At 41.5% G+C, this 20,032-nt stretch overlaps 2 protein-coding genes across 3 annotated transcripts in view; one reads left to right on the forward strand and one right to left on the reverse strand.

Moving 5' to 3' along the window:
- Positions 1–11,149, reverse strand: DYDC2 (DPY30 domain containing 2). Of its 2 annotated transcripts, none has more exons than XM_053584924.1 (5): positions 11,106–11,149; positions 6,526–6,642; positions 5,717–5,868; positions 5,217–5,336; positions 1–1,076 (listed from the first exon to the last, which is right to left on the reverse strand). In XM_053584924.1, exons 3-5 carry the CDS (start codon positions 5,858–5,860, stop codon positions 813–815), a joined length of 528 nt encoding a protein of 175 aa, XP_053440899.1. In that variant the 5' UTR covers positions 5,861–5,868; positions 6,526–6,642; positions 11,106–11,149; the 3' UTR covers positions 1–812. The 2 variants fall into 2 exon arrangements, with proteins under 2 accessions (XP_053440899.1, XP_053440898.1); XM_053584923.1 differs by having other exon boundaries at positions 11,102–11,142.
- DYDC1 (DPY30 domain containing 1) overlaps positions 10,778–20,032 on the forward strand; it is a 23,675-nt gene continuing 14,420 nt past the window's right edge. The window contains exons 1-4 of the mRNA XM_053584921.1: positions 10,778–10,874; positions 15,335–15,377; positions 15,709–15,878; positions 16,891–16,992. Of these exons, the coding sequence (XP_053440896.1) occupies positions 15,732–15,878; positions 16,891–16,992 (249 nt within the window). The 5' untranslated portion in view covers positions 10,778–10,874; positions 15,335–15,377; positions 15,709–15,731. The remainder of the gene's footprint in view (positions 10,875–15,334; positions 15,378–15,708; positions 15,879–16,890; positions 16,993–20,032) is intronic.

The raw sequence follows: 20,032 nt of genomic DNA on the forward strand, positions 1-20,032 counted from the left end.
CAGTGTGTAACCTTGTAATATTGACTTTCCACACCACATAATTTCTTTCCTTATCCAAATTGTTCATGTATTAATAGTTTATTCCATTTTATTGCTGAGTAGTACATGCATTACATGATAGCAACACATCAGAGTCAAGTTCTTTAGAAAACATCTTGGTCACTTCTGTTTTTGCCTACTATGAATAAAGCTTTCATAAACATTTGCATACAAATTAATGTGTGAGTATAAGTTTTAATTTTCTGGGATAAATGCCCAATACTCCGATTTTTGAGTTGCATGGGAAATTAATACTTAGTTTTGTAAGAACCCGACAAACTATTTTCCAGAGAGATTGCATCATTTTGTGCTCCCACCAGCAAAGCATATGTATTTTACCACAATAAAAAAATTTGGAAAAAAGTGTAAAAAAATTGGTAACATATGTGGAGAAAAACACCTGCTATCAGTAACACAGGCAGACTACAGGACATGTAATACAAATACTCTGTGAGGCCTGACTACAAATTGCAGCTGAAGTTAAGACATGAATACATGGGATGGATGTGTTTTCACTGTGTAGTCTCCAAAAACAAGATAGAACAAGAGGAAAAAATGTCAGTAGTTTAGTTACTTATTTTAAATCCTTACTCAGAGTTTATTTGATTTTATACCTAGTTCAAATCTTCCCATGATTAGGGGGGTTTTCACGGCTATCAGATAAAGACTGGGTTGAAGAGGCTCTCCATAGTCTACTTTTCATAGATCCCCAAATCTTGGGTTAAGTAAAAGCTCCCCTGGCTTCTAGCCTGAGGGAAGAATTTTTGAACGATCTAGGAAGTAGACTTAGAGCCAGAAGGCATTTCATAGGCAACTTCAGACTGAAGAGCCTCCTGGTAATTTAGTTCTTGTGGAGTTTCCAGCTTCCAGCCAATCTGGCCAGCAGGCCCCAAAGGAGGAGCCTGTTGAGGCATTTCTGGGATCATGCTGGGCGTTCCTCTCCAGGAATCCTGCTTCAAAGCTTCCTCCTCAAGCAGCTTCAAGTCTTCCTGCATGAGTACACTCCCGTATGAGGAAACAGTTTTGGAAATCAGTTCCTAAATAGAAAACAAACAAAAAAATAAAGCAAACAAGTTATTAGTAGAGACTGAAACACATGCAGGTATGGCATGAACACAATCGTGCTAGTCTCATGTCCAAGACTTAGAACAACTCTGAAACATACTCACTCTCACAAAGCATTAAACCAAGCCACGTAGGGTCAGAAGATTTGCGAATAATTTAATTGCCTGCCAGAACAAAACCCAATACCTTTTTTTTTTTTATTTATTTATTTTTTTTATTGTTGGGGATTCATTGAGGGTACAATAAGCCAGTTACACTGAAAACCCAATACCTTTTAAAGACAACATAATTTACCTAGACTCTATAAAAATCATCTATAGTGTTCACCATACCAGTAACAATTATGAGACAGGTGACAAATTTGGGAAAGGTGAACCATAATCCGGAGAAAAACTTTTCAATAGAAAGAGACCCCAGGCTCAGCGCCTGTAGCTCAGTGGCTAGGGTGCCAGCCACATATACCAGAGCTGGCAGGTTCGAACTCTGCCTGGGCTTGCCAAACAACAATGACAATTACAACAAAAAAATAGCTGGGCATTGTGGTGGGTGCCTGTAGTCCCAGCTACTTGGGAGGCTGAGGCAAGAGAATCATTTGAGCCCAAGAGTTTGAGGTTGCTGTGAGCTGTGACGCCATAGCACTCTACCAAGGGCAACGTAGTAAGACTGTCTCAAAAAAAAAAAAAAAAAAGAGACCCCAAAATGACATAGATGATGAAATTAGCAGCTAAGGACTGAAAACACCTATTATAAATATTTTCAAAGATTGAAGGGTGAAAAATAGACATAGCAAGTCAAAGCGAGGGTATACGTAATATTACCAGAGAAATGGAAATTATTAAAAAAAAAAAGTGAAAAGTACAATATCTGAAATAAAAAATTCACTGAATCATTAAGGAAGATATTGGCTACTGCCAGAAGAAGGGGCAATAAACTTGAAGGCAGATCAATAGAAATGATCCAAACTGAAGCTCAGAGAAGAAAAGATTAAAGCAATGATCAGAGCCTCTGTGATTTACGAGACAATGCCAAGCAGCCTACATGCAGTCCCTGGCTGAGGTCAGAATCATTGGAACTCAGGCTTTGCTGATCACCTCCACCCCAGTCTTTGCCAGGAAGTCCCAGAGGTCCACGATGACTCCCTGGGCACTGCAGAGATGTCTGTGGAGTACTTGTCGGCAGGATCTCTAAGACCCTTCTAACTTCAAAGTCTTAAGTTTATGCACAAGTATCTATTGATTCTATGAAGATATATTTCTCAAATATTTGTGTATTTATTTGGCTCAGATCTTTATAAACAACAGGAATTGCTTCTGCTTTCTGACTTAGAAACAAAATTATGGTTTATTTCCTCAAAGCTGCATTTACTTAATGAAATAAAAGCAATACAAGGACAAGCTTTGCCAGTCCACTCCAAGCTTGACTTAGAGGCTACCCCCCGCCCCCCATGCATTCATCTTGATTCCTATAATGGGATGTGTGTTCTACCACACATAGCTCTTTGAACACATTTCCATTTCTCTTTGGACACATCTACTAGAGTAGTAGTAGTCAATACTCAGTATTCAAAGACTTTTTTTTTTTTATATATAGAGCCTCAAGCTGTTGCCTTGTAGAGTACAGTGGCATCACAGCTCACAGCAACCTCCAACTCCTGGGCTCAAGCGATTCTCTTGCCTCCACCTCCCAAGTAGCTGGGACTACAGGCACCCACCACAACGCCTGGCTATTTTTTGGTTGCAGCCATCATTGTTGTTTGGCAGGCCGGGCTGGATTCAAACTCACCAGCTCAGGTGTATGTGGCTGGTACCTTAGTCGCTTGAGCAACAGGCGCTGAGCCCAAAGACTTTCTAAGGTGTGTGCAAGCAAAGATGATTTTAAGAGATGAAGGAAAAATGTTGCATAGCTTTGTGTGCTTGAAAGTCCATCAGGTAAAACAGCAGGCCTGCTGAATCTTTATGCAACCAAGCTAGATCAGTTTGGAACCAGGTTTCCCAGCACTTACGACAAAAGTTTTGAAGGTAACCAATAGTAAGGAAGAGTTTGTAATTGTCTTATTTGTATATGTCTGCTTCTTTGTCCTTTATCCAGCCCTGTCCAAATTTTACTTGGAGAGTAACTCACACCTGAACATTGGCGCTCTGTCTTGTCAGGTAAGAAATACATTCCGTTTTCTCTTAGATCATGCATGGATTCTCTTTATTTCCTTCTAACAGAGAGAATCAATTTCCATAACGTCAACTTGCATAAGAACTCTTTCCAAAAACCAAAAACTTGCACAAGGTCTGGGTATTATGCTGGCTCTCATTGCCTATCTCCCCTTACCAATGCCTTTGTCTCACACTTAGCAAAAGAATGAGGTACCCTTTTATCTAAATCCTGCTAAGGAAATTTTTGTTGTTGTTGTTGCAGTTTGGCGGGGGCCAGGCTCAAGCCTGCCACCCTCAGTATATGCGGCCAGCACCCTACTCACTGAGCCACAGGCGCCATCCTGAAATTTTTTTTTTTTTTTTGGAGACAGAGCTCACTTTGTCGCCCACGGTATAGGGCCGTGGCGTCATAGCTGACAGCAACCTCAAACTCTTGAGCTCGAGTGATTCTCTTGCCTCAGCCTCCTGAGTAGCTGGGACTACAGGCACCTGCAACAATGCTTGGCTATTTCTTAGAAATGATGTATTACTCTGGCTCAGGCTAGTCTCGAACCTGTGAACTCAGGCAATTCACCCGCCTCGGACTCCTGGAGTGCTAGGATTTGCTATGGAATATTGACAAAAACTGCAAAAACTCCTGAGTGCAATATAAAAAGACAGTCAAAATATTGGATGAGCAAAATTTTATTTAATGAGGGCACTATAAAGCTAGGATAGAGTTTTGGGAGTTTTTTTCCTGCCTTATGTATTTTTATTTCTATTAACAGTGAAGTATGGTATTAGAAAAGGATGAGAGAGGGCAGCAAGTTGATGACACATTTTGCTTAATGATTCTCATCTCTCCCATCCACCTCCCCCTAAATGGCTCAAAGAATGAATTCTTCTTGAGGGAGACTTCCCTTGTCAAACGGTAGCATGAAATCATCTTTCTTTTGATTTCATTTATTCACAAAATCCAGCCTTACCAGGTAAATACATTATCTATGAGGACATTGAGTCTATTAGTATAAAATATAAAAAAGTTAATATTTTCATGTCTTCAAAAGTGGCCCTTTGTCACTAGTGAAGTTTGGTTACTTTCACTAACAAAAGCTAGTAAATTATATAGAAATGCATTAAAGATTTTAATGCATAGGATATAGTAATAGTTAAAAAGATGTCAGATATCAAGCCCAACATTGCAGTTAAGTCAACTCTCTATCCAGATATCATGTACTTTGTAGAAAACATAGTATGGCACAAGACATTTCCCAGGAAATTGCAGAAGAAAATTGGGTGAGGTAAAGGATATGCTTGTCAGACTGATGAATGCAGAGTTGTTTCGAACTATCCCAAGTTAATAATTTATGTCCAATACTACAGTATCATAGAGGCATCTGAGGCTTGACATAAAAATAAATAGAATAAAAAAACCTAAATACCAAGCAAGTACTATATCTAAGTACATACATAAGTATGCACTGATAACCAGACTTGGTTTCTGAAAAATATTGAATAATTTCTGAAAAGGGCTCAAAGGATCTTGTATGAAAAAATATTTGTTCCAGGTAAACAGATTTAGTAACATCAAAGGTATTTCCTGAAATCTAAAATAAGTTTGTCTTTTAAGAATTTTCTTTTTTCACTGACAAGGATTTCATTGACAAAGATCGTTAATAAGATTGTAGTCCCAGCTGCTCGGGAGGCTGAGGCAAGAGAATCGCTTAAGCCCAAGAATGAGGTTGCTGTGAGCCGTGTGACGCCACGGCACTCTACCCAAGGGCAGTACAGTGAGACTCTGTCTCTACAAAAAATAAATAAATAAATAAATAAGATTGATTTATATGTAAATATGTGAATATGGAGTAAAAAGTAGGCTCAGGGGAGCCTCCATGTGCCTTGCATTGTGGCCGTGCTGACTTGTAGATTTCCTCGAATCCACCATCAGGATATGCGTGCACTTAACGCTGAGTTCCTTCTTCCTACCTGGTGACACAATTTACACTTCTGTTGCACCTGATACTCTTCCTTTGGGATTTCTGTCATTTCCCTTTCCTTGTGGCTACTGGCATGTTCCTCCTTTAGTTGGATCTTCTCCTGCCTGTTCTGAGGTGACATGGTGGAGTGAAATTGGGTCAGTACCAGGAAGCCTTATAAATGCCCCCGCCCCCACAAGATAGACCTCCATACCCCCTGCTACAATAGACTTGAGCCCTGGTCCTCAGGCCTGCTGCATTTCCTTATGTAACTACCATTAGCCTGCTTGCAGCTCCAAACCCACCCACTGCACAAGTCCTCTGAGTTGGATTCCCTTTTTTATCCCCCAAACTCCACACTTTTCAGAAATAGCTGGGCCTAAGCCATATTCCTAAATTGAATAAACGAGAACACTCCCCCTCCCAGCTCTAGAATCTTGCCTTGGATTTCAAATTCCTCTGGGAAAGCTGAGCTCTCCCTAAGCAGACCCAGTGCGCCAGCACACATACCTCTTCTGCTCTAGTTCTTTTCCTGTAATGATAAAGCCAGTGAGCCAGGTATTCTATTGGGTCGCTGGGCTGAACCTTTGCCACCTCGGCCAGGGCTTGGGTCAGGCAATTTCCAAAGCACTTCTTCAGGTACTCAGTTTCCATCCTTGGCCCTGGGAAACATCAAAACAAGAGTCATACTATTTTACAAACTTAATCTGATTATAAAAATAGACATATTCTAACCAACTTAAATTTATTTCAAGACAAATAAATTTCAGGGTTCTTCCCAAAAGAACCAACAAATACATACTTGCCAATAGCTCTTATATTCAAATGGACTTTTTTCTAGAGCTCTCCAGCTGTACTAGTCAGACAATAAGTCCCGGGGGTTATCAGGCCTGAGAGAAGCTTGATCCATTGGTAGTTAAATGTGGCTAAGAGCTTGTTACTCACAAACATATTCCACCCTTGAGTAGGAAGGAAATAACTTGAGCTGGCAGGAGGCCCTGGGGAGGGGCTCTGAGCACCAGCAAGCTGTGCTATTGTGAGGTTGGAAGGTACAGTCAGAGCCACCTATGACATAGAATAGACTCATTTATTTAACAAAGAACCACAGAAAAGCCCTGGGGAGGAGAAAGAAGGAAAATGCTGGTGCTGCAGCTATGGTCAGAGGATTTGCTAGCACTGATATAATATTCCGCTCCCTATTACTTAAGCAAGAAACCACTTTAAGTTGGGTTGATGCCCCTGGATTTGCTATTAGTTAGATTTCTAGAGCTGGAGGCAATGAAGCCTGATCGTAAGTTAGGAGTGGCAGTGAATCATACCTGTAGGCACGGAGATTCCAGGATTCCACGGACCAAGTTCCAGTCCTGGTTCTGCCACTGACTAGCTGTGTGATCTTCAGCAAGTCACTCAATCTCTCTGAGCCTCAGTTCCCTCATCTGTAGGAAAAAAAAAAGCACATACCCCATAATGTTTGAATTAGAAGAGATAATAAACACATACAAGACACTTAGCCTGGCACATTGTAAATGTTTAATAAACATTTGCTGTTAGGTAGAATATTGCCATGAAATGGCCTACCACACAGCTCCCTCCTGACTGACTCCATGTGGCTGAACTTTACACATTTTAAATCCGAAATCCCAGTGAATAATAAAGGTTCAGATCCACCCTTTGTTGCAGAAAGACAGGTCCAATGGAGAGAAAGAGCACCCAAACACCATGTTCATAAGAGGACGGGTTTTATTTCAGCCAGCAGAGCAAATGGCATAGAAGAATTCAAAATGGCCACACTCCCCATAGGCTCAATCTTTCCCTTTTTATCTCTGGTCAAAAAGTTCCAGCCCACAAGTACCTTTCTCACTGGTCAGTTTGAATCAAGCTGGAGAAGCGGGCTCTGGCTTTTACAGAATCATGTGCTTTCACCGAAGCAGAAACAAGTGCCAGTCTCCAGGTTCCAGGAAGTTAAGGTTTTATAAATTCCTAAGAGCTGAGTCAGCATGGGAAAAACCTTGCAGGTGTATCATTGGGGTCTCCTTGAGAAGACCTCTGTTCTCCTAGACCTCACCCTTCCCAGGTATCCTCTCTCATCTTAAGATTTTCTGGATGTTTTTTTCAGTTTGTCTTCCCACCCCGCTTTACAGTTTAAGGAAGGAAAAATACTCACGTGGGGCACAGTGGTTCATGCCTGTAATTCTAACACTGGGAGGCTGAGATGGGTGGATTGCTTGAGGTCAGGAGTTCGAGACCAGCCTGAGCAACAAGACCTCATCTCTACTAAAAATAGAAAAACTAGCCAGGCATTGTGGTAGTGCCTATAGTCCCAGCTACTCAGGAGGCTGAGGCAAGAGGATCACTTGAGCTCAGGAGTTGGAGGTTGCTGTGAGCTATGATACCATAGCCCTCTACCCAGGGTGACAAAGTGAGACTCTGTCTCAAAAATAAATAAATAAATAAAAATAAATAATAAAAAAGGAAGGAAAATAGGTAGGTAGATAGATAGCTATGGACATAGAAAAAAAACAGATTTCATGGCTCTTCACCGCAAGGGTCTATAAGCCAAAATACTTCACTAGCAACAATGAGCATACTAAGCGTGAAGTTTTTTTGTTTGTTTGTTTTTGTTTTTTTTTTTAGAGACAAAGTCTTACTTTATCACCCCCAGTAGAGTGCAGTGGCGTCGCAGCTCATAGCAACCTCCAACTCCTGGGCTTAGTCAATTCTCTTGCCTCAGCCTCCAGAGTAGCTGGGACTATAGGTGCCCGCCACAACACCCGGCTATTTTTTGTTGCAGTTTGGCTGGGGCCGAGTTTGAACCTGCCACCCTCGGTATATGGGGCTGGCGCCCAACGCACTGAGCTATAGAGGCTGTCCGTGAAGTTGTTTTTTTTTAATAGCCTTCATCACTTACAAGGAATCAGGGCTCCTTGGAGAAATGACTGACTCCAAGGCAAGGGCAGGAAAAGTCTAATGAGCCTGCAACCTTTTGTTGTGCTAGAAAGTGAGAAAATTCTAAAAATTAAACTGGCTATGGACAGAGGAGCCAGCTTGAAGGGGCTCCCACTAGCCAATACTGGGGCAATGACTGTAATGGACATTTATTCATGAAATAAGAATCCATGAGTCCATATGAGACTAAATAAGTAGATGGATGTAATGAATGGAAGAGAAAGCAAAGTTCTTTCTGAAAGTAGAATGCCAACCAATAAATGTGAAAAGAACTGGGGAGTTTTAAAAAATCACCATTTTTGCTGGGTGAACTGGCTGGCAACCTGCAGAAGACTGAAATTGGACCCACACCTTTCACCATTAACTAAGATAGACTCTCATTGGATTAAAGATTTAAACTTAAGACATGAAACTATAAAAATACTAGAGGAGAATGCAGGGAAAACCCTTGAAGAAATTGGTCTGGGTGAGTATTTCATGAGGAGAACCCCCCGGGCAATTGAAGCAGCTTCAAAAATACACTACTGGGACTTGATCAAACTAAAAAGCTTCTGCACAGCTAAGAACACAGTAAGCAGAGCAAGCAGACAGCCCTCAGAATGGGAGAAGATATTTGCAGGGTATAACTCTGACAAAGGTTTAATAACCAGAATCCACAGAGAACTCAAACGCATTAGCAAGAACAAAACAAGGGATCCCATCGCAGGCTGGGCAAGGGATTTGAAGAGAAACTTCTCTGAAGAAGACAGGCGCACGGCCTTCAGACATATGAAAAAATGCTCATCATCTTTAATCATCAGAGAAATGCAAATCAAAACTACTTTGAGATATCATCTAACTCCAATGAGACTAGCCTATATCACAAAATCTCAAGACCAGAGATGTTGGCGTGGATGCGGAGAAAAGGGAACACTTCTGCACTGCTGGTGGGAATGCAAATTAATACATTCCTTTTGGAAAGATATATGGAGAACACTCAGAGATCTAAAAATAGATCTGCCATTCAATCCTGTAACTCCTCTGCTGGGCATATACCCAGAAGACCAAAAATCACAACATAACAAAGATATTTGTACCAGAATGTTTATTGCAGCCCAATTCATAATTGCTAAGTCATGGAAAAAGCCCAAGTGCCCATCGATCCACGAATGGATTAATAAATTGTGGTATATGTATACCATGGAATACTATGCAGCCTTAAAGAAAGACGGAGACTTTACCTCTTTCATGTTTACATGGATGGAGCTGGAACATATTCTTCTTAGTAAAGTATCCCAAGAATGGAAGAAAAAATACCCAATGTACACAGCCCTACTATGAAACTAATTTGGGACTCTCACATGAAAGCTATAACCCAGCTACAACTTAACAATAGGGGGAAGTGGGAAAGGGGGGGGTGGGTAGAGGGAGGGGAATCCGTGGGATCACACCTGTGGTGCATATTACAGGGGTATTTGCGAAACTTGGTAAATGTAGAATATAAATGTTTTGGCACAGTAACTGAGATAACGCCGGAAAGGCTATGTTAACCACTGTGATAAAAATGTGTCAAATGGTTTATGAAGTGAGTGTATGATGCCCCATAATCATATCATTGTATACAGTTATGATTTAATAAAAAAATTAAAAAAAAAAAAGAAAAAAAAAATCACCATTTTGTAACCCTCATAGAATAACTGAGTCAATCCAGAACCATGAATGAGTGCCAAAATGGGCTGAATATCTGACAAGGAACTGAATGTTTACATAGTCTCAAAGTTTCTTCTCCAATAGTTACAAAGAGAAATATAGATGGATAGATAACACCAGTAGAATTCTATCCTTGGGACTTGAAATGCCAAATCTTAGGTCCCACCTCAGACCTATAGATTCAGAATCTGCATTTTAACAAAATCCTCAAGTGATGTATAGTTACAGATATATTTTGCCTTTATCGCTGTAGCAATGTCCTCCCCAGAGGGCAGAAACCCAAATCACCTACTCTGCATCCCAGAAAGCCTCTCCATTCCCTGGCCATTGGCCCCACTGCTTAGGTTTGGCAAACTGTATTAGGAGAAAACACCTACTCTAAACTGCACATCTTCAGCAATGGTCTCATGAAATACGTTGCCCTGACACTTGCACGATTCCTTGTAAATAAAGCAGAGCCAGAGTAGAGCCACATGCCAGGCCTGGATGGTGATGGATTAAAGGGATGCCTTTCACCGCTCACTCCCACCAACTCAGGGCACAATCACCAAGAGGGCACCTACTATTTTTCAGGGTTCCCCAGAGCTCCCTTGAGGGTCTGCTTACACTGGTCCTCCTTGCACGAATAAGCCAAGGAGGGGCTGTCTTTACTCACACGATATGCCCTGTGCTTGGCACACATTAGGTGCTCAGAAAATATTTCTTGACTTAATCAGTGAGAATTATTACTCTCCAGTGTTCATTCTGGCACTTACTACCTCAACTAACATTTATTACGGTCTCTTCCTCTCAGGACTGCACACCCTTCCCCCCAAATTGAAACAGAACATGAGAAATGATAACAGAGAACTGTGCACGGATCACTAGACCAGAGAACACTGCGATTGCTCGGGCCTGGTAGAGGTTGGACGGCTTCCCAGAGGTAGGGGCTCCTGAGCTGGTTCTCAAAGGAGCCAAGCAGAGGTCACCAGCAAGTGTAAGGTGCGGAGTCGTGAAACTGCTGGGCCCCTGAGCTTGCAGCGACGCTCCCCAGGTATTCGAGGGGGTGTGTGTGTGTCTCCAGCCTTTCTCAGACAGACAGCTCTTTATGGCTTCTCTCCAAAGTCCCACTGCCCCTTCATCTCTCCCAGAGCGTGCCCATCCGCCCGTCGGTGTGGATTATTCTTTTCCGCCGCCCCCTTCTCAAAATTCTGGGCTGCAAGTTTCCCGAGCTCTTCCCCGCGCGCCCCCACACCAGCGCGTTCGCCCTGCGCCCCCCACTCACCTATCGGTGCTCCAGAATACTGCGGCACGCGGGCTCGGGTCCTTCCGGCCCGGTGGCGCACGCGCCCGTTGCCTGGCAACGGGACGCTCCTCCTAGGTTGAGAACGGCCGCGCGTGTCAGGCGCGCGCTCTGAGAAGGCACCAGCTGTTTTCCGAGAACCGTTCTCTTCGCTTGGCTGGGTTGGTGTGGGCAGAAGCGGTTCCCACGGTTGGACCTTGTGAGTTGCGCAGGACTCACCGGGCAGCCGGTGGCCTAGCTGGGACTAGTTGGTGACCCTTCACCGGCTGGCCCCTCCTCGTGAGGGGTGACAGGCGGGGTACCCGCCGGGTTGAAGAGACCCTTCTCCCAACCCGGCGGGAAACCAACCTGAGCGCCCCAGGACCACAGTTGCTGGATCACACACTGTATCGCATGCCCAGTTGAATTTGAATTTCAGACAAACGAGTTACTTTTTGGTACAAATATAGCATCATATAAAGTTTTCATTGTTTATCAGAAATTTATATTTAATTAGGTGAGCTGTGTTTTTGTCAACTCGGGTACCGCTGCCGGGTGCCTCTTGCTCACTCCCTGGGTGGCTGGCTATCTCCGAGGCAGGGGAAAGGGACCTCCATCTAACTCCTGTGGCAAGTTCTTCAGGCTGCAGGCAGCTGTGTCTGTGAGAAGGGGCTTTCTCATGCTGAGCCAAGAACCTGTTGGTGCATATGAAAGATAACTTAACAATAGGAGAGATGGGAATTTTACTGTTTCATGGACAGGAACTAGATGTTAAACGAGATAGCGAAGGTACCAATGCTTGCCCAGGTATAACACTATACAGAGTTCAGAAATTTCAGGGAGACCCTCAACTTGCCCCAAACCTTAGGCCAGAGATTTTCTCTCTAGGGACAACAGTCCTCTTCACACGTTTTATCTTATTGGAGCAGTAACAGGAGTTCATTCCCTTTTTTACGTTACTTCAAACGATATTGAGATGTCTATGTCTAATTTCTGTCTTTAAAAGTAATATCCCACTGAAGAAGTACATTGGGGTACTGTGTTCCAGAGTCAATTGTAGCAAATTTTTTTCTCCGTGTGGTTAGGATTGTCAATGTCAATATGATAGGGAATTAGGTTCATTTGTGTGTTTTCTGTTTTTGGTTTTTGGTTGTTACACACATATTCCTTTCTCTACTGCAGTTGCTAATATAAAAGCTGGCTTACCGTATGTAACTTGTGTGCCTTTTTTTACTTCATTCTGTGTCCTAGACATCACTCCCTACTTTAGAGAGTTTTCTCATTCACTTTTACATCTGCATAATACACAGAATCTGTAGTGTTTCTGTGTTTTGTCAATCCTCTTTTTTGATGAACATTCAGATGGTGTTCCTGTTTGATTATGAATAATGGTGTAAATAACCATGTACATATGCCATTTCCTATTTTAGCAAATGTCTCTTAGAGATACGATCCCAGAAGTGAGATTGGTGGATCAAAAGGCAATAAGTTTTCTAGATTTTGCCAAATTCCCCTCCATAGGGGTTATACCATTTACACTCCCATCATCATTATATGACAGAAGAGCAGTATTGGGGACTATGGATTGACCTCAGGGTAACAGGGTTTCTGAAATTTTGTGCAGAATATTGGCGAATTTGTGCAGGAATGCATTTAGACACATTGGCATTCTATCCCCTGTAATCGCCATGCTCATTCCTTTTTTTCATACCTGTGAGGTTCTTGCTTCTCTTCTTTGCCTTGTTAATTTTATTATTCTTTCAGTAAATTTGAGGTTAGTTCAAATGCCACCCTTCAGAGACGCTTTCCTTGCCTTCTCTGACATTTTCAGACTTCCCCTATTATCTGGACTTCATAACACTTATTTCAAATTTATTTTTTTCCCTTTAAAACATTTTATATTCATATGATGACAAAAATGATTAGGTTACAATGTTCGCATTTTTTAGGTAAAATTCTCTGTCGTAGTTGTGTTCTGTACCCAGGAGGTGAGCCATATGCCCTTACATTGTGCCCATGAGGTGGGAACACACCAATCTCCCAACTTATTGCTTTGAATATGTAGCTAATATTTGTCTTCCCTACTCATCTGTAAGCTCCATGAAGAAAGAGCCCGTTTTGTTGTAATTTGGGCTGCTACATTTATTTTTCACATTTCTGGAGAGTGGGAAGTCCAATATTAAGGCGTTGGTATTGCTGGTGTCTGATGAGGACCATCTTTTTTAGGTTTGCAGACAGCTGTCTTCTGGTTGCATTCTCACATGTCTGAGAGCAGAGAGTGAGAGTAAGCTCTCATGTCTTGTCTTTTTCTTTTTTTAAAAAAAAACTTATTCAAATTAATCTGATGGTATTATATATATATATATATATATATTTTGTAGCGACAGAGTCTCACTTTATGGCCCTCGGTAGAGTGCCGTGGCCTCACATAGCTCACAGCAACCTCCAACTCCTGGGCTTAAGCGATTCTCTTGCTTCAGCCTCCCAAGCAGCTGGGACTACAGGTTCCCTGATGGTATAATATTTAGGTTACATTATTCTCACTTCCAGGGCAAAGTTCCATTTGTAAAAGAGCTCTCCTATCTTTTCTTATAAGGGAATTAATTCCATTTGTGAGGGCTCCCCTCTCATGATCTAATTACCTCCTTAAAGCCCCACCTCCTAATACCATCACACATTTTAACATATGAAGTTTGAGGGAACACAGACATTCAACCCATAATAATCTTATATTACTGGTATCTATCACTGTGTCTGACATATAATAGGCATTGAGAATGCGTTGAATGATTGAATACATGTTATCAGATTCTCAGAAGAGTTTAGATTTCATAAAATCTTAAGGGCAATTTGAAGGTGATTAGTTTTTTGAAAGCTACCTATGGTATAGTGGGTTAGGTTTGTTTTTTTTTATAAATTAAAACTAATTAATTAATTATTAATTAATTTAAAAAATTAATTAATACTAATTAATTAGTATAAATTTTTTTTAAAAACAATCTAGTCTAATATTATTCTTATCTTTGTAACTAGAAAGACTGGGATATACCTGGTGTAAGAGAGAAACTCATTCCTTTGCCACCAGGGAGAGACATCTGTGTCAACCTTATGGTTAAAACACTCTTCAAGATTACTTGAGCCCAGGAGTTTGAGGTTGCAGTGAGCTAGGATGATGCCACTATACTCTAACGTGGGTGACAGAGCAAGACCCTGTCTCAAAAACCAAACAAACAAGCAAAGCAAGACCCTGTCTCTACAAATAAAAAACTAGCTGGACATTGTGGGCTGGGCACCTGTAGTCGCAGCTACTTGGGAGGCTGAGACAAGATTTGAGGTTGCTGTGAGTTATGATGCCACAGCTCTCAACCTTGGGGGCACTGAGGAAGACTCTGTCTCAAAAAACAAACAAACAAACAAACAACACTCCTTGAGGAGCTAGACGAGCTTGTCTTCTAGTGGGAGGACAGACATGCACACACACACAGTTCTCACATGGCGGGACAAGTGTCATGTGAGCTGCTTGGAAAAGGAGGAACTTCTTTGGGTTGCCTGGAAAGCTTAGGAAATGAGAAATGATCCTGCAGGGGTGTCCAACCTGCAGCCTGAGGGCAGCAGGCTTATTTTGTGAGGACTTCTTTCGCTTACCTATGGTGTCAGGTATCATGAAAGTCTTCACAGTCCTTTTCTTTTTGCTAACCAGCTTTCATTAGTGTTTGTGTATTTGCTGTGTGGCCCAAGACAACTCTTATTCTTTCAATGTGTGGCAGAAAAGAAAAAAAGGTTGGACACCCCTGAATACACCTTGTGGGTGGGGAGATGTTTTCCAAGCTGAGAGAGAGTGAAGGATCACCACACGCCAGGGTTATGGAGATGGACAAATATGAGATGTGATCAGCAGAATGACAGGATGGGCAGTGGAGTTAAAGCCCAGAGTCCGTTGGGGCAGGAGTATATCTGGAGATGAATCTGAAACAAAAATGAGGACCAGACTATGAGGAGCCTCATATGCTATTCTTTGGAGGCTGTATTTTCACCTTTTGGCCTTGGAAGTTTGTGGACTTTTTTTTGAAAGGTGAACTGTTGTGATGTTTTGTAAAGATGGTTCTCATAGCTCAGCATCTTAGTATAGTCATTAGGGTTGGAGCTTTGGAATGAAGAGGTAGGTGCAAACCCCATGTCCTTCCTCTGTCCGCTACATCATCCTGAATGTACACTTACATTCTTTTTGCCAGGCTTCCTCATGTGTACACTGGGGATCGTGATACCCATTTTCAGGTATGTTGTGAGATTAAATGAGACACACATTCCTTGGTGTAAAGTCATCTTGCATTTGGTAATGGTAATATCTCTTTCCTGACTCTTGAACTTGAGATCCCTAGATCCCTAAAATAGATTTTGAAACTATTTTAGTTGCCATGACTTCTGTGGAACCCTTTTGGAAACCATGAGAAGTTTCCTGAGGCTAGCTTGCTTATGCTATCCCGAGTGGGGTGTAGTGTTTCATCAGACCCCCCTGGATTTTACTCCGATTATTCTGTGATTATATGTCTTATTTCAATGCCCACATTGAAAATTTTCTGCACTAACGCAAAACACTTATTTTTAGAAGTTTTTATTTGGACGTTAGAAATGGAGTCTATATATCTTCAAAAGCACCTTGGGACGTGCCTAACTCAAGGTCTTGCAGAAGTGGCAAGAGTTCGCCCAGTGGATCCAATAGAATATTTAGCATTGTGGATTTACAAGTATAAGGAAAACATGATCATGGAACAATTGGTAGGTATGAATCTCTGTTTAGGAAACTAGACGGGTAAAATAATTTGTCCAATTTGTCTCAACTTGTCTGCTTTAAAAAAAAATACAATATTATTGGCTCAGCGCCCGTAGCACATTTGTTGCGACACCAGCCACATACACCGAAGTTGGCAGGTTTGAACCCGGCCGGGGCCGGCTAAACAACAATGACAACTGCAACAAAAAATAGCTGGGTGTTGTGGTGGGGTCTGTAGTCCCACCTACTTGGGAGGCTGAGGCAAGAGAATCGCTTAAGCCCAAGAGTTTGAGATTGCTGTGAGCTGTGATGCTACAGCACTCTACCAAGAGCAACATAGTGAGACTCTGTCTCAAAAAAAAAAATAATAAAAATAAAAATAATGTTTATTATATAAAAACATGGATAACACAAAAAAATAGAAAGGAAGCAACAACACCCATAGAAGACTTCTATTTAGATTTTTAGGTGTTTTCTTCTATGCATAGTCTTTTTTTCTACATATTCATTCATAGATTATTATTATTTTTTTTTTTTTTTGTAGAGACAGAGTCTCACTGTACCGCCCTCGGGTAGAGTGCCGTGGCGTCACACAGCTCACAGCAACCTCTAACTCTTGGGCTTACGCGATTCTCTTGCCTCAGCCTCCCAAGCAGCTGGGACTACAGGCACCCGCCACAACGCCTGGCTATTTTTTTGTTGCAGTTTGGCCGGGGCTGGGTTTGAACCTGCTACCCTCGGCATATGGGGCCGGCGCCCTGCTCACTGAGCCACAGGCGCCTCCCCATAGATTATTTTTTAACCTTATGATCATAGACAAGGCACAATTTTAATTTTGTGCTCTGGGTTCAAAGAAAACACACATCTTTCACAATTACTATATAGTTTCCAAATGGATAGACTGTAATTTGCTTAACCCTTTCCCTGTTGGTGGTAATTCAGTTGTTTTGAAGATCAGTTTTTACAAATTGTCTTATTTCTAATAAGTTGTGTGCTGTTGTTTTTAAACAATGCAAGAGAGAAAAGGAAATGGCCGAGTTGGAGCGTGAACGAGCATTAGCTCTGATGGAGCGGGAAATGATGGAGAGGCTCAAAGCAGAGGAGCTCTTGTTTCAGCAGGTAAGACAAGTAAGGGAGTCCAGAGGTGGCTGCAACAAAAAATAGCTGGGTGTTGTGGTGGGTGTGTGGGAATTGGGGATGTCGGCCTCAATGTGCTGCTATCCAAACAATGACAAACTCCCTAGCTCCAGTTATTAGATATGGCTTTCTAATATCTCGATCTTTATGGATGTGGGTGTCTTCTTGGCTGGAGAAGTAGCAGCAGTGGGTTTTTATGACTATGCTTGTGTATACGCACAGACACATTTCTTGGTCACTGCTGTTGCTAACACAAAAGATGACATACCTCTAGGTTAGAGGAAAACCCACAGGGTGTACTGCCACAGTAGTCAAAGGGACAGAGTGTCTCAGTGACACCGGAGTGGTCAACCATAGCTGTTGCTGAACTGAAAAGTGCTCGTTTGTGGCCCCCATGCTTGGCGGAAACAGGGTGGGTGGAGTGTGGGGGTAGAGGTAAGCGGGGGGATGGAAAGTGTCAGCAATGCTTTCAAGGAGATTTTTAAGGGAAGGAGAGGTGGTTTTGTGTTTGTTTTGATTTAGGAGCACTCTAAGGGGAAGTGGTTGACATTGGGAAATGGAGGGGTAGATTCAGAGAGTCAGCCCTTCATAGAGATCAAAAGGAATGGGGTCTGCAAAGCAGGTTCAGCAGGTGGAAGGGCACTTCTCTGATTATAACTGAGAGAAAGAGGAGAGAATAATGTGAATACTATAGGTTTCATAGCACAGAATTAGAAGCAGCTTCTGATTGACTGTTTCTGTTTTCTCTATGAAGCAGGGACCATGATTATCTGCCAAGAATGAGGTGGTAAGGTAGGAGGTGAGGGGACTTGTGAAGGTTTGAAATGGTGCCTTTGGAGAAAGGAAGAGAGAAGTTGACTGAGGAAGCTTAGCATTAGTCAGTAGCAGCTGGAGACCATGTATTCATAATGGTGCCCTTTGGCTTGGTTGTGTGATTATATGATTTTCTTCACTTAGTCAAGATACCTGAGTGCAGATATGGATGAGACAGACCCTTTGGCTGAAGTTGGTTTGGGGTGGCAGGATTGGAGAGCTGAAGATGCTAGTAAGGGTGACAGGATGGGTCAGGAGTATGCACTAATAGGGAAAAGTTTCAAAGTGACTTCTGGACTCACTCTCTAGAAAACTTCTGAACTGAATTTAAGGCACCTCTGTAGTTCTACCATGTAGTACTTAACTCTTGTGCAGTGATTTTCAACCAGTGTGCCATGAGAGGATCTTAGGTGTGCCACAAAAAATTTTAAAGATCATTAATTAAATTATTTTCAAAAGAAGTTCAAAGCACAGTAAGTATATTCTTTCTTTTTACTCTTTTTTGGATAACATAATTTAAGTGTGTTGCAGAACTTTCACTATAGGTTCAAGAATGTCGTGAATAAAAACAGTTGAAAAGCACTGCTCTAGAGCCTCAAATTGAGTCCACACATTTATAAAAGGGAGAGAAGCCTATCATGTAGATGTTTGAATAAAGAGAGAAAAAAAATACAGACCTGGCAAGTAGCTTCCCTGCCTAATCTCTCATCTTTGATACTGAAGTAGAAAATTCTAGGCACCTTAGATGGATAGGGCTATGGAAAACTTTGCTGCTTCTTTGTTTGCTGAGTCTTCATTTTTAGTCATTTGGCTTATTCTTGAGGGGAGATTGCAAAAATGTTGAGTTGGTGTCAGATTCTCATCCGAACAGGTAGAGTGTCTCCTGCAGCCTCCACAAGTTTGAATGAGGATCCATCCTTCCTCTCACAGAGTATCTGTCCCCCGTCTATCAGAATCAGGAGAATTCTTAGCAGTTCTCCTTCCCCAAGACAATTACATTAATTACTTAATCTTACATATAATTTGACAATACTAGAAATCAAACATTTCTTTAGCCAAATTATATTGACCAGTATGAACTAATCTGCTGTGCTTTGGACCCCAAGTGTTGTATTGGGGGGTAGAAGATAAAGTAATATCCTGAAAAAAATGTATGGCCTGTTAAAGAAGCAGATTGGTGGGCAGAAATAGATGGGAAAAGGAGAGATGAACCAACAGAGAAGGCTTTAAGAGAGAGTGAGGCTGAGATGAAGAGAAACAGAGAGGCTGCCCAGAGCCTGCTGACCAGGAGAGTAGGAGGCTGAGGGACTATGCTCCCTTCCTGCTGGTTGTCCTCAGAGTCAGAACTGCCAACTTGAAATGCCCTGAAATTTTGGGCACTCTCCAGCAAGCGTAGTTTCTCGTGAACAGGGAAGTGTTTTTATTGCCAGTTCGTATCTAAGAGTTTATTTTTTGAAGTAAAAGCTTTCTTGTTTTTTATTTGTTTGAATGACCTCCCAGTGGTTTTCCTTATGTGTGAAGAAAGGAATTGGGTTTTGAGAATTTCCTGAAAATGTTAATAAATTGGTTGCTTCTGACCAAGCTGGTTGCCATTTAGCAACTGCACTTTGTATTATTGTTGAAAGATTGAGGTTATTTCACTTTCTCTACCAATGTCTGAAAGTTGATTGAATGATACTGTTTCTGCATTGTTGCTCCCTAACCCGTCACTTTTATCTTGGTGGGAATAATACAGGAATACTAAGAAATTACCTTTTGCAAACAAAACATTAATCATTGTTAATAAACAGTATATTATTTAAGATATGTATGATTTTGAAAATGTAATTGTAGAATGCTCTTACTGAGATGAGCTTAGCTTATTTATGAGATAGACGGTGCTGGACTGGTAGTGAGAAATTAGTTTCCAGCTTGGGAACCAGCAAGCTCTTTCTGTAAAGGGTCAGTTACACATTATTTAATAATTACATTATTTAATTATCAAATAATAATTGAATGTAATTTTTTTAATACAAACTTACTATTGAGAATTAAATTTTTAAAAAAACATAACGTTTCACATAGTTAGAGTTCAAAACTGGTATTCCCTATCATCAAAATCAATTGAAAATGTTCATCTTTTAATGCTGATCTTTAGTGAAATGTTATGTATTTAATCTTTGAAAATGTTTTTTCACACACATAGGTACTGTCAAGTGTCGAGATCAGT

This window comes from Nycticebus coucang, chromosome 3, assembly GCF_027406575.1.
Source record: "Nycticebus coucang isolate mNycCou1 chromosome 3, mNycCou1.pri, whole genome shotgun sequence".
Taxonomy (NCBI): domain Eukaryota; kingdom Metazoa; phylum Chordata; class Mammalia; order Primates; family Lorisidae; genus Nycticebus; species Nycticebus coucang.

Bases quoted from the DNA above. Each gene is read 5' to 3' on its own strand.
- DYDC2 (XM_053584924.1), bottom strand. From the start codon at position 5,860: ATGGAAACTGAGTACCTGAAGAAGTGCTTTGGAAATTGCCTGACCCAA. The intron at 5,337-5,716 runs GTATGTGTGCTG...ATGTCACCTCAG, and splicing joins AAAGAACTAGAGCAGAAGAG to AACAGGCAGGAGAAGATCCA. The intron at 1,077-5,216 runs GTAGGAAGAAGG...TTTTCTATTTAG, and splicing joins AGTGTAAATTGTGTCACCAG to GAACTGATTTCCAAAACTGT.